Here is a 14,062-nt window from a genome sequence, read left to right as displayed (position 1 = left end):
TTACCAAATACAAAATAACCCTCAAAACAGGGAAAGGTAAGTTCAAACTTAGAACTTGAATCCCCTTTGTTGTGCCCTCACAGCACCGACCGTAGGAGCTACCAGCAAGGCCTTTTGTTCCCGCACGGAGTATCCCCCGGGACTTCTATACACTTGTAGTTTTAGTGTCTGCTTTTTTCAATTCCGTTGACTTTCTTGAAGTCAGGATTCCTACCTCAGTGTTGTAGGTCAAGCTGCTTGCTCACAGACTGGAAAATGCAATTGTTTAAAGCAAGGGCTCCTGTACTCGTTCCATCCATTACCAACTGTAGCCTTGGACAAATTAATCAATCTCTCTTTTCTAGATTGTATAGTAAAGCATTTAACACAGTGCTTGGCACAGGGCAAGCACTCTACGAATGTTAGCTCATAGGGGCCTTTAGTACCACAGAGTCCACAATATTCAGATTGTTAACACAGTATGAAAATACATCTATAGAAGCCAATCAGGTCAGAAGTCTCCTAGAATAAAGTTCAAAAGCTTATTATAACAGCTGTTTTTTCTTAAAAGCTTTTGTTGTTGCTTTTTAACTTTACTAGATTCTGTTCTGGGTGGTTGATGTTACCAGCAGCCTAACCTCTAAACGAGTGAGGTCGTAGTATATTTTAATGATTAATTAGCAAATGTGAGAGTGTAAATTGTGGAAAAATGATACAGGGGCAATGAGGGGGGACCTCTGTGGAGAAGAAGTTGGGGACAGTGGTGGCTTGTGCTGAGCTGGAAGGGCAGGATTTGGATAGATTTAGGAAAAATGGGCATTCCTTTGAGAATAGCAACAATCCAGGCCGGTGAAAGAAGAGAAGTAAAGTGATACTCCAGTTGAGGACCTTGAATGAAAATGTATTTGATCCAACAGTAGCACCCACTAGATGTCGTGAGTCAAGGAGAGCAAGGCTGGACTCCAGGATAGAAAATTGGAGTGATCATGGTTCTCTGTGTACCAGTTTGTGACCCTGAGCAAGTAATGTCCCTAACTGTAAAGTGGAACCCTTGCTGCTGCTGATGACACTGGAAATTAATCATATAAACACCCTCTTTGAGAAAGGAAACTATGATATCAGACTGAATCTCCCATACAGGATTAAAGAAAAAAGTTCCAAACGAATCATTTGGACTTAAAATATTTTTGTTTATTCAGGTGCTATGCTGTAAAATATCTTAGTCTGTGTTGTTTTAAATGTGCAAGCTTTTGAACTAAGAGATTTGGTTAGATGATTAATCTAGATGAAAGGGAGGTCTCAAGACTTAAGCAGCCAAGCTCTGCCTTTTTTCTTAATGGCAAATTCCTCTGTGGTGTTTGCCTTTAGTGAAATACAAAAAGATAAGGACGATCTTAGTGTCAAATCAGTTTATTAGCCTGGCTTCACCAATCTAAGTTGTGAACCTTTATATTTATCTGGATGTTGAAGTTTGGAAAATCTTTTAGACATCACGAAAAGACACACATGGAGTGAAAGTTCATAAATTGCTTATTGCTAGTTATTGAACAGAAATGGCCTTAAAATTAATTTATTGCATTCTAAATTAGTTTCGGCCATGTGTTAAGTTCATTGTAACTGCTCATCAAGTCACCAGTGACTGCCGCATTGCTTAATCCCCTGGCCCATTTATCTTACATGGCCTCTCAGTAGCATATGACACAGCCAGTCACTCTTTCCTCCAGGAAATGCTTTCTTCAGCTGACTTCCATACTCCCTTGGTTTTCCTTCTACCTTACTAGCTGCTCCTACATCCTTGGATGATTCCTTCTTTTCTCTCTTATCTTCTAGGGCAGTGGTCCCCAACCTTTTTGGCACCAGGGACCGGTGCTCCTATGAAAATCTAATGCCTGATGACCTAAGGTGGAGCTAAGGCATTGATGATGCTAGTTGGGGAGTAGCAGCAAAAACAGAATAAGCTTCCCTCACTGGCCATTCACCTCCTGCTATGTGGCCCAGATCCTAACAGGCCACAGACTGATACTGGTCCACAGCCCGGAGTTTGGAGACCTCTGTTCTAGGGCATAGTCCTTCTAGACCTCTCCATTGTAACAGGAGGGACTACACACTGCTAGACACTCCTGTCTCAGCCATTGTTTCTTTTGGAAAACCTTGGATCTCCCAATGTCATATTGGCTGTTCCTCCTTGAGAGTCCACCAAATCTTGTACATTCTCCCCACTGGTCACACTATCCTGCTCATCTTTTGTTTGCCTTCCACACTAAACTGTCAGCTGCTTAGTACAGTATTCTATGATGTCACCAGCATTCCAACCATCTAACAGGGCTCCTTATTCCCACCTTCATTGCTGAGTAGTAGTCCATGGATAAACCAATTCGTTTAAGCATTCACCAGCTAAAAGACACCTAGATTGTTTACAGTTTGGGCTATTATAAATAAAACTGCTATGGACATGTAGGTACAAGTTTTAAATGCCAAGAATGTTCTTGTTGGGTCATATGGTGAATATATGTTTAGTTTTAGAAGAAAACTGCCAAACTTTTCCAGAGTGGCTGTACCATTTAATAGTTCCACAAACAATATATGAGGGATCCAGTTTCTCTGCATTCTTTTCAGCACTTGGTATTATCAAGATTTTTAATTTTGGATATTCTAATAGATGTGTAGTGGTCGTCATGGTTTTAATTTGCATTTTTAATGGCTAATGATATTGAGCATCTTAGGTGCATATTTGCCACCCTTATACCCTATTTGCCAAATTATTCAAGACTTTTGCCTATTTTCTAACTGGGTGGTTTTCTAATTCTTGAGTTTAGAGAGTTCTTTATATTCTGGATACAAGTCCTTTGTCACATATATGATTTGCAAATATTTTCTCCCAGTCTGTGGCTTCCCTTTTCATCCTATTAATGTGGTCTTTCACAGAGTAAAGTTTTTTCTGTTTTTTTCTTTAATGGATTGTGCTTTTGGAGTTGTATCTAAGAACTTTTTTTCTTTAATGGATTGTGCTTTTTTTCTTTAATGGATTGTGCTTTTGGAGTTGTATCTAAGAACTCTTTACCAGACCCTCTGTCATGAAGATATTTTCCTATGTTTTCCTCCAAAAAGTTTATAGTTTTACATTTTATATTCAGATCTACTGTCCATTTTGTGTCCATTTCAGTTCTTTGCCTATTTGTCTACTTGCTTTAACACCACTTGCTGAAAAGAGTTATTCTTTCCTCATTCAGCTGTTTTTTCACTGGTGTCAAAAATTAGCTAGGTGTACTTGTGTTAATCTATTTCTGAGTTCTCCATTCCATTTTATTGATTTTTGTGTCTATCCCTTGGCAGTTACCACACTGTTTTGATATTGTGTTTATATAGTTAAGTCTTAAAATCAGGTAGTATGATTCCAACTTTTTCTTTTTCAAAATTGCTTTAACTTATCTTGCCTTTCCAGGTAAATTTAACATTAAACTTGTTTATATCTGCAAAAAATTCTTGCTGGGATTTTCATAGGAATTGCATTAAAACTAGAGATCCATTTGGGGAGAATTGATATCTTTACTATGTTGAATCTTCCAAAACATGGACTTGGTATATCTCTGGATTTACTTAGATCTTCTTTGGTTTCTTTCATTGGCATTTTGTAGTTTTCAGCATATAGATTTTGTAAAATTTTTGTTAGACTTACATGTAAATATTTCTCCCACCTCCCCCATCTCTGGAGTGATTGTAAATGATATTTAGATTTCAGTTTCCAATTGTTTATTGCCAGTATATAGAAATATAATCTGTATCTTTTTCTTGCTTAATGCACTGACTGGGATTTTCAACAATAAGAGTGCTGAGAGAAGGCATTCTTGTCTTGTCCCTGATTTAAAAAGAAAGGTGGCTAGTCTTTTACCATTAAGTATAATGGTAGCTGTAGGTTTTTTGTAGGTGGTCTTTATCGACTGAAGCAGTTGAAGATGTTCCTTGTATTTTTTTGCTTAGTTTTTTTTTTTTATCATAAATGAGTACTAAATTGTTAAATAGTTTTTCTGCATCAATTGATATGATTATGTGAATTTTCTTCTTTAGACTGTTAATATGGTAGATAACATTGATGGGCTTTCTTATACTGAACCATCTTTGAAGTCAGCTCTACTTAGTCATGGTTTATAATTCTTTTTATATATAGTCATCCCCCTTTTCTGCAAGAGATATATTCCAAGATTCCCAGTGATACCTGAAACCACGAATAGTACTGAACCCTGTACCTACTTTGTTTTTCCTATACATACATACATTTTCACTTAAAGGAAGCACTTTTTGATTTCTCTTTGGCATATCTGAATTGCCAGTATCACTGCTCTTACACATTGGGGCCATTAAGTAAAACGAGGGTGGGTTGAACACATGTACTGCAATGCCTTGACAGTTGATCTGGTAACCAAGACAGCTACCACATGACTAAGAGGTGGATAGTGTATACAGTGTGGATATACTGGACAGAAGTATGATTCACATCCCTCAAAGAATGAAGCAGGAAGGTGAGATTTCACACTATTCAGGATGGCACACAATTTAAAATTTATGAATTATTTATTTCTGTAATATTCTGTGTAATATTTTCAGGCTGCTGTTGACCACAGGTAACTGAAACTGAGAAGCAAAACTATGGACTACTGTACTACTAGAATCGATTTGCTAACATTTTTGTGAGGATTTTTGCATCTTTGTTCATGACAGAACATTTGTCTTTTGTCTGGTTTTGACCTCAGGAAATTTGGGAAATATTCCTTCCTACTGTTTTCTGGAAGAGATTGTGTAGGATTTGTGTTATTTCTCTTTTTGGTAAAATTCACTGGTGAAACCATCTAGGCCTAGATATTTCTTTCTAAATGTTTTTTTTAAAGCTATTAATTTCTTTAATATTTACAGGACTATTCAGATTATCAGTTTAATCTCAATTGAGCTTGGTTGTTTGGTTTTCTGGGAATTGGTCCATTTCATCTGTCAAATTTATGTATGTAGACTTGTCTTATTCTCTTAGTACCTTTTAGCATATGGGCTCTTTAGATCTATCCCCACTTTCAGTTCCGATAATCATAATTTGAGTCTTCTTTCTCGTGTTCTCTTTTTTGCTAGTCTTGCTAAATAAATTTTATATTTTCAAAGAACCAACTTTTGGTTTGAGTTTATTGTTTTTCCATGTTCAATTTCATTGAGTTTTGCTCTTTATTTCCTCCCATCTTCTTGCTTTGTCTTTATTTGGCTCTTTTTCTAATTCCTTGAGGTGGAAGCTTAGGCTATGCTTCCCTTCTTTTAAAAATACTATTGTTTCCAGAATATACCTTGGTTCCCTGAAAAACTGTTTATTCATTAAAACTCAGCTCAGATGACACTTTTGAGGCAGAACAGGATTGTAGGCAGCCTTTTTCCTACCCTCCATCCCCCCACCTCCCTCATAAGCCCCCACACTTGCAGCTAATGAAAGAATTTGAAGCTAAAAGAACTACAGTTCTTTGGGCCCAGCAAGGAGATTTTCATGCTAAATCCAAAAATCTCTTTCTATTTGTAATCAGTTTAACTATGCCCAGGAGGAAGACCCATGAATCTTTACTAATTACACACTCAGCCCTGACTTTCATTTTGCCTCTATGTCCTCTGTGTTGCAGACTAGATAAGCCCTTTAAAATAATCATAATAATCATCAGTCATTAAAGTCTGGTAAGTCAAAAAAAAAAAAAAAAAAAGGTGCTGGAAGAAGTTCTCAAAAACCTGACCTCTTTCCAACCTCCAGTCAAATGAGGTTAGACTCTGCCCTACGCAACTAAAGAGGGGCCTGGGGGCTATAAAAATGCCAACTCACATGTGTAGGCCTCCAGTTTACAAGGTTGTATTGGGCTTCACAGTTCATGGCAAGACAGGAATTATCCCCATTTGAATGATGAGAAGAACTCAGAGGGTAGTTCAGAGAGTAGCTTGAGGTCCCCAGTGCAGGTCTAACTCATGTCTGAAGGGAACGCTCCAGGAGCTACCCAAATCTGGGCAGAGAATCTCCTCCCCTAGTAGAGGACACCTCCTCATTGGCCTTCGGAAGACACGAAGGCCGGCGTCACCGCGCGCTGCCTAGTCCTGCCCGCTAGGGGGCGCATGTCCCCTTTCCCCGGTCGCAGACAGCCGCCAAACTGGTGATGGGTGATAGCTGAGAGTTGGTGGGTGGGTCAGTGTGCCCTTAGGGAGTCGTAAAACTTGGGCCTCAGAGCTTGGGTCCCCAAAGATTGGCATGGAGTCAGCCCAGTAAGAGGCAGGGGAGAGGCACGGGTCCCTGTGAACTGCAAGAGAGTCCTGGGACGCTGTCATCCGTTAAGGGCCAGACCTCGCCACTCAATGCCCCACTCCGTTTAGGGCCATAGGGACCTTGGGAGAGAGGTCAGCTCAGCCAACTCTGCCACGCCACTTCTGATCAGAGGAACTGCGATGGACGCGAGAGTCCAGACTAGCTTTCAGGCTCCTTCGCGATCACGTCCTCCTGAACTCGCCGCCCTCCCTTATCTTTGCAAGACCCTCGCCCAAATCCTCCACACACCTGGAATAGCCGCTTGTCCTCCTCGCCCCACCTCCACTCCCGCCCCAGGACACCTCCGCCCAGGAACTTGGACTGGCCTAGGGAAGCAAACCCTCCTCCTTCTAAGTCTCCCGTTTCGACGTGGAGCCCGCCCCCTGCCTCCGCGCCCCGCCTCGGAGGCGTACACGTGGTAGGTCCCGAAGCCTCGCGTTACTCAAACACCTCGCGAGGTTGCGCGAGCGCTCTGGAAAGGGGAAAGGAGAACGGATGCCGGGAAGGGGATTCGTGGGTCGCGCGAGCCTGACCGCGAGGGAACCGTGAGCGTGCGCACTCTGCAGCCCTTTCGGGAGATCCGCGCCGCCTGCGATTTGGCTTTTTTTTTTGCGCGCCCCTTCTCGTCCCTTCCTGGGGCCTGAGGGTCGCAGGCTGCGCCTTCTATTCTGGCCGGTCAGTGCAACGCTTGAGTGGCTTGGCAGGGAGCGGGCCGCGTGCGCTTGGAGACCACTGTGGATCCGAGAGAGTAGGCGCGCAAGAGCCAGAGAAGGGGGTGGTGGAGAGGCCTGAGGTTGGGAGCGATGTGATGAAGGTATAAGCACCAAGAACTAGTCGTGGGAGAGATACGGGAGCTTGCGGGGACTGAGGCTGGAGAGCAAGAGGGGCATCAGTTGCGCCCCTCACGGCTGCACTCTCCGGGCAGGAAATGGGGTAGGAAAGGAAGAGAAGTCTCTTGTCACCCCTCGCTGATCTCGTCCTTTTCCCATACCAGGCACGCAACATGGCAGAAAACCGAGAGCCCCGCGGGGCTGTTGAGCCTGAGCTGGATCCGGTGGAGTACACACTTCGGAAGCGCCTGCCCCACCGACTGCCCCGGAGGCCCAATGACATTTATGTCAACATGAAAACTGACTTTAAAGCCCAGCTAGCCCGCTGCCAGAAGCTGCTGGACGGAGGGGCACGGGGTCAGAATCTATGCACTGAGATCTACATTCATGGCTTGGGCCTGGCCATCAACCGCGCCATCAACATTGCTCTACAGCTGCAGGCTGGCAGCTTCGGGTCCTTGCAGGTGGCTGCCAATACCTCCACAGTGGAGCTTATCGATGAGTTGGAACCAGAGACTGATACACGAGAGCCTCTGACCCGCACCCGCAACAACTCTGCCATCCACATCCGAGTCTTTAGGGTCACACCCAAGTAATTGAAATGAAGCTGGCTTGCCCTGTCCACCCCATACACACACGGTTAGGCTCAGATGTGACTCTCCTTGTGCTGAGTACTGCCATGGACTTCTTAACCAGAGTTTGTAAGATAAAAAACCTGTACCCTCATAGCCCATAGGACTATTTGTCTAGAGAGGGGAAGTATGTCTCTTGTTGGGCCAAGCAGTGGGTCTTCCTGAATCTTTGGTCTGTAGCCATTGTCCTAGACAATAAAAAGTATGAAGTTGTGTTAGTATCCAGCCACCCCACTGCCACTGCCTCTCCCCTGTGTAAAGTCTGTGTGTACCTACCTGGAAAGGAGAGTAGAAAACTTGATTTAGTTGCAGGAGGGGAATTCAAGTGTTTCTTGTCTTCAGATTGTACTATGGACAGTGTAACATAAACTAGCACAGTGCAGAAGCCTGATAACCCAATGTTTAATTTAAAATTGCTTGTCCTCTCAGAGGCAGGCGGGATGGATAAGGTATATACACTTGTCTGCTGAATGCAGCTGAGATAGTTGTATGCTGGGAAGCATCAGGTTCTGGTGGCAGTTCCTGAGCACAGCAAAGGTGAGGGTTTAAGGATGAGGGAAGCAGAGACTGGGGCTTCCTTTGTAACACTGTGGTAGGGACTGACACACAGGCACACAGCTTCATTTGCTTCCTGGTCCTGCAGGGCCTAAATTATTCCAAGCAGATAGTTTCCAGAGCCCTTTAGACCCTTCTGGTTGGGCCTTTCTAGTGGGAAAGGAAAGCCTCCTCCAGAATTACTGGGCACACAAATAATAAATACTTTTTGGGTATTTGTAGGAGGATCTGTTATCTCATGTTTATCAAAGTGGGCAGTGACCCATTTGTGGATCCTAAAATCAATTTATTCAATCATAGCCTTTTAAAAAGCAAGCTAAAAAGAAGTACAACTTAAATGGTAATGCTGATGGTTTTTCAGTTATCAATGTATATATATACATGTGTACTAGTTATGATGTAAATTTTGTTTTTTACTGTGGTTGAGGTCAAGTTTGAAAGCCTCTGATTTAAAGGTTTGTAACAATTTTGCTCTAGTTTGCTTGAAGGCAGTTTGGGTTCTGAAAATCAGGCTTCTTTATCAAAATCCCTTCTGGCTTGAGTATTCTGTTGATGAGGGACTTTGGTGCTGGGTGAATGACTGCCAGCAACTCAAGAAAGTGGACTTACAGAAGAACTAATGCTTCATTCAAACAACTAAACATGCTGAGTACCTGCTGTGAGCCAAGGCCTAGGTTGGGCCCTGGGGATACAAAGATGAGTATAAAATAGCCCCTACCATTTAATTGGGATGGTGGCTACACAGTTTTTGTGAATGAGAAAGAAGTAAGAGTAGCCATGATATGGAAATGTGGAGAAGGAAATGGCTAACTTCCTGGTGGGGTCCAAGATGGTTTCACCTTTGACCTGGGTTTTGAAGGATTAACAGGAGTGTGCCAGGCAAAAAAGAAGGGAGGGGGCCTATCTGGCAGAGGGATTGGCATATGCAAAGGGTATTCGTGAATAGGCAGAGTATGTTTGGGGGCTGGAGGGTCACTCAGGGTGGATAGAAAGCAGGAGGCTGGGGAGAGAAGAAGGGAGACATTCCCATTATACTCTCCTATGCTCATTCCCCTATCCGCCTTGAATGCAAGATTCTCTTTCTCGGGAGCCCCCCAGTAGCAGAATGGGAGCTGGGTGGAATTATGCGTCTCCCTGCACGTATGTATTCTTGTCTCTGCTCCTGGCCTGGGCCCAGCTGAGGTGGTGGCAGGCATCCCTTTTGTGTTTGGTTGGTTTTGGCAGCTACATCTTGCAGCCTAGTAGTTGTTTCCACTCCATGTTCTCTCACTTCTTGCTAGTGTGGCTTCACTCAGTGGCAGGTTTACATAAACAGCCCCTAGACATTGCCACTGAAGGAAGAGAGGGTGTGGGGCTCACCCTTAAGTGTGTCTGGGCAGGTAGGTGACAGGAAGCCTCCTGCATCTACTGGAGTTTGAGCTATGGGCAGGGCAGGGAACTCCATCTTTTCTGTAGGGAGCCCAAAAGGGAGGCCAACTGGCCACTGGCCACTCCCCTGTCTCCCTCCTTCTACTAGCTCTCTGAAGTGTCTTCCATCAAAACTTGGGAAATGGGAAGGGAAAAAAAAAAACTAAACCTTGGGAAATGGGTGTGGCAGAAGGTGTGTCCAAATGTAGTTCTCCCTTCTTTTTACTCAGCCGCAGAGCTCACAGTGAGTGCATAATGACCTACTTCGTAAACATCCTCAGAGGCCAGAATTCTAATGCTTATTTTGGAGGTAGGCAGTTGTAGACATTTGCTCATCATCCATAGCATCCATTAGTTATAGAGATTTGTGTTGGGGGCCAGGCCTGCCCAAAGAGGTATATATAAACTGTTGGTCCTGTAAAGTCTAATTAAGAAGCAAGACAAATAGGCTTAAAAAGGCAAATAATTTGAATAGTGCTTGGAATTGTCCTGACATTAGTAAAGGCTCAATAAATAGGGCTACAATTGTTACTATGAGTCATTTTGCTAAGGAAGGGTTTGGGGCCTCCTAATGAGGTTGGGGAGAGCAGGGGAGGAAGGTGATTTGTTTGTGTTTGATTCACAAGGCTGAGTTATTCTGTCAGGCTTTTTTAAATTGTGGCTTAACTGGCAGAAAAGAAGATAGGCCCTCAGGACACATAAACTGGTTTAGATAGGCTGATAATCCTCCTAGGAAGGTCCCCACATTATGTCCCAGGTGAGTTCTTGGTACTTAGTCAGGAGTTGGAGGAAAAATGGTATGTTTCACACACCCTTGACCCTCTAGAGAAGTTGAACTAGATGTCCAACTGCACAGAGATTTGGATTGAGGCAAAGGTTATCCCGCCAAGAAATAAGTTTGTGAAAATGGCCACTTAAGACTTCATCTTCCTAATGTCATTATGGGTGCTTTTTAATTTATGCTTTTTGGTTTAGACATATTTTCTATTTTTTTAATGATCACGCATTGTTTTTGTAATAAGAAAAAGTTAATTTTTTACAAAGCCTTTTTGTTGTTGTTCTGTTCGCTAGGTGGGGGTGATCAGGGGAGTTAGTTATCAAACTAATGAGGTAATCTCAAGGAAAAGTGATTTCATTGCCCAATCCAATAACGAATAAATATTTAAAGAATGGATGGTTTGATGGATGCATGGATGGATGCATGGATGGATGTACAGGAGGACAGCTTGCTCTCTACTCTACAACAAGCTTCTACTCCCTTGAGAAATGTCTTGTCACTGGAAATATCCACGCAAAGAGTAAACCTTCATCTTCATGAGACCTCCTAGGTCTCTTCCAACTCAGAGTCTATAATCTTGTTTACTGCAAGAAAAATATACTTTCCAAAAACTACTAAAATTATTTGCTGGTTCATGAAATAAGACATGAACAGAAGGGCTCACTTATGTACAGATTGAGGGGGTGCCTATGGGGTCAAACAAAAGGGTCTGGTAATTCTGGTAATTCGCCTAGTCTCAGTGAACATGAATGCTCAAGTTGGGAAAATATTTGCTAAATTTGGATGTTTAAGTGTATAAACTTCCCTTGAGTAGATCTTGGTTCATATTCCTCCAAGTAGGAAGAGCACATAGGACAGCTCAGTGGAGTTCATGCAAAATCCATTTAAAAAGTCTCCGAGCCCTTGTTAACAAAATGAAACTTCTGTATTCACAACTGTATACCTGCAAAGGCCTTATGTGGGAGAAAAACATTACTCCCATTGATATTGCCAGTACTGTTTTGTTTAAGTTAGGACTTTCTAATTTTGTTTTTGTTTGGACAGGAAAGTTACTCTAGCCAATTTAGCAATTCCACGGGAAGGGGCTTAGAAATATTCAGCAGTCCTTGTGAGCTAGAGAGCCGAGGATGCAGGCTGACACTTTTCACAGAAACCTACGGGGAGGGGGCGGTGGGGGAGTGGTTCTGGAGCTCGAGGTGGAAGTATTCATGCTCTGGGAGCCCTGCTTCAAGGACTCAAGCATTTGGGGGATTCAAGAGACAAGTAATTGAGGAAGCTGGCCCCATAATTCTTGTTTAGGATAGGCCCAAAGACCTCATTCAATCAAGGTCTTTGGGCTTCTCTGGGGACCCATGTTGACGGGGCAAGAAATCTCTGGTTTTGAATAAACTATGTTTGAGACTTGTCTTGATATTTGTGTCTGAACGCTCCTCCAACTCCTGTAATGATGCCATTTCACTTGGTTACATTCGGGGACAAGTTTCTCCAAAGTGCAGTCAATGTATACACCCAGAGTACCTCTGTTCACACCCCACTTATTCTCATGACTTTTTTCAGTGAGCTGCTTGATGAGGCAGCTACAACACCAGAGATAAGATGCCATGAAACTGCCCAGCTCCCCAGAGGGAACAGTGGAAGATACTGGGAGAAGGCTAAAATATGCCAGGGGTTTGGTCTCCAGGCCTCCAAAGTAAGGACAAATAGCAGGGATAATAAACCAGGGAATGTAGGAATAACAGCATTTATTGATCACCCTATGTGAGGTCTTACATAAGTCTACAACAGTCCTGGGAAGCGATTACTATCATTGTCACCATCCCCCTTCTACAGAAAGAAGTCTCAGAGATAGAGTCACTTGCCCAAGGTGGGTGCTATTAAGAGGCAGAGTTCAGGCCACCAATCTGGACCCCCTTGTTTACCAGACAACCCCTTGAAACTGCTGCTCCACAGAGCTGCTTGCTGAGAACAGAAACTTGGATCTGGTTCTCCTGGCTATTTCGTGGCCAAAAAAAAAAACAGCCCCTTGCCTCGATTTCTCCAAACTGACCTTCACACAGGACTTTCTTTTGTTCTCCAGCAGGAATTCCTTCTCCAGTGTTCTTGCTCCCTTCCCCATTCCCCAAGGGCCAGGAAGTGCTCCCCCACCCCATCCTCCGAGGTCCCAGGCCACCTCACTTCCCAGCACATAAGGTCTTCTGGGCCACTGGCTGAATTCCCGAGTCTGGCAAGAAGCTCTGCTTGGAAAGGAGGGAGAAGAGGCCCAGAGGCCCCCCTCATCCCCAACTGGACTTCAGGCAGCTGGGGCTTCGTGCTGCCTGGGGTCTGAGACAGCTCAGGGGGGCTGTAAATTTGCTTCTCCTTGGATTTTCAATCTGCATTGGCTGCCAGGAAGACTCCATGGAACAGAGCCTGCCTCCACCCCCGCCATCCTCTGGTCACAACTGTCCCTTTTCAGATCCTGCCTCAGTGGCTGCCTGCTCAGGAATTACAGGGAGGCCTCAAAAGCCCCCAAGATCCCAGAGCTAGGTTGTTCAGGCATGGCTCCAGCAAGCACCACTCTGAGGATGAATGGCTTACTTCTCCCCTCTAGGTCAATCTCTGACTGAGGTGTCTGGAGTGGAGGGACCACATAATGCAAGCCACATACAAGTGATGACCCTGAACAGGAAACATGCTGGGTGCCTAGTGGGTACCAGGATGAACAAGACCTGTCATACACTGTTCTTCACACAGGACACCTGTGCTGCATGACTCCAGAGGGTACTATTCCCATCAGAATCTATATGAATGGCACCCCCTGGAGTTGTGCAGTGCTCAACCTTGACAGTTGTGCATGATGACTCTGCCAGTGAGAGGCCTAAGATGTGTAAAGATGGTAGTGCAGAGGAAGGAGACAATTTCCTGCTGGGGGATCAGGGAAGGTTTCATAGAGGAGGTAATGCCTGGATTTGGGCTTTGAAGAACATTGGAGAGAGTGTGGGAGGCTGATCCAGGTGGAAGGCACAGAGTGAGCAAAGGGCAGGAAGCTGCAAACCATCTAACTGAGCTCATGTGATGGAGGGAGTGGGGATGAGCAAAGTGAGAGAATAGCCTGGAGAGGTAGGTGGATGGCAGAACACAGAGGGTCTTAGTTCTGAGACAAGAGGGAACTATTGCAGGCTTCTGCTCAGGGGAGTGACTCGAATGAAGCTATTCAATGGGAAAGTTAATCTAGCGACAGCGACAGCGACAGCGTTGTGAATTGGCTGGAGGAGTCAGTGAGTAGACCCCCTGCAGTGGTCCTGGGACTGGGTCAGCACTATGCCAGAGGAATACAAGCAGGTGGATGGAGGGAGCACTGACTAGGGGGTGGTGGGCATTGGAGGGCGAGCCTTAGGTAGGTAGCTTGCTGATTTCTTCCTGCTCCTCAGGGTCCCCTGATGAGGACGAATAGCTGGACCCTGCTGGTCAGTATCCAAGAGCACCTGGGTTGAAGTTGGCCCCCAAACCAACTTCTGCCCTCTTAGCAGGATTATGCAGTTTAGAGATTGGGTGTGGGTAGACCAAGACTCTCTCTTCTACCCTCTCTTCC

The 14,062-nt window shown here is 44.3% G+C and overlaps 1 protein-coding gene across 3 annotated transcripts; it reads left to right on the top strand.

The window, feature by feature from the left end:
- Window positions 1-6,741: 6,741 nt before the first annotated feature.
- Window positions 6,742-7,980, top strand: POP7 (POP7 ribonuclease P/MRP subunit). Of its 3 annotated transcripts, none has more exons than XM_039849081.1 (2): window positions 6,742-6,964; window positions 7,284-7,980. In XM_039849081.1, exon 2 carries the CDS (start codon window positions 7,293-7,295, stop codon window positions 7,713-7,715), a length of 423 nt encoding a protein of 140 aa, XP_039705015.1. In that variant the 5' UTR covers window positions 6,742-6,964; window positions 7,284-7,292; the 3' UTR covers window positions 7,716-7,980. The 3 variants fall into 3 exon arrangements, with proteins under 3 accessions (XP_039705015.1, XP_039705014.1, XP_039705016.1); XM_039849080.1 differs by lacking the exon at window positions 6,742-6,964 and adding an exon at window positions 6,967-7,103; XM_039849082.1 differs by lacking the exon at window positions 6,742-6,964 and adding an exon at window positions 7,019-7,037.
- The last annotated feature ends 6,082 nt before the right edge of the window (window positions 7,981-14,062 follow it).

This window comes from Pteropus medius, unplaced genomic scaffold, assembly GCF_902729225.1.
Source record: "Pteropus medius unplaced genomic scaffold, Ma_sr-lr_union100, whole genome shotgun sequence".
Taxonomy (NCBI): Eukaryota; Metazoa; Chordata; class Mammalia; order Chiroptera; family Pteropodidae; genus Pteropus; species Pteropus medius.
Note: the sequence above shows the minus strand (reverse complement) of the source record. Positions and strands in the feature narration are given on the sequence as shown.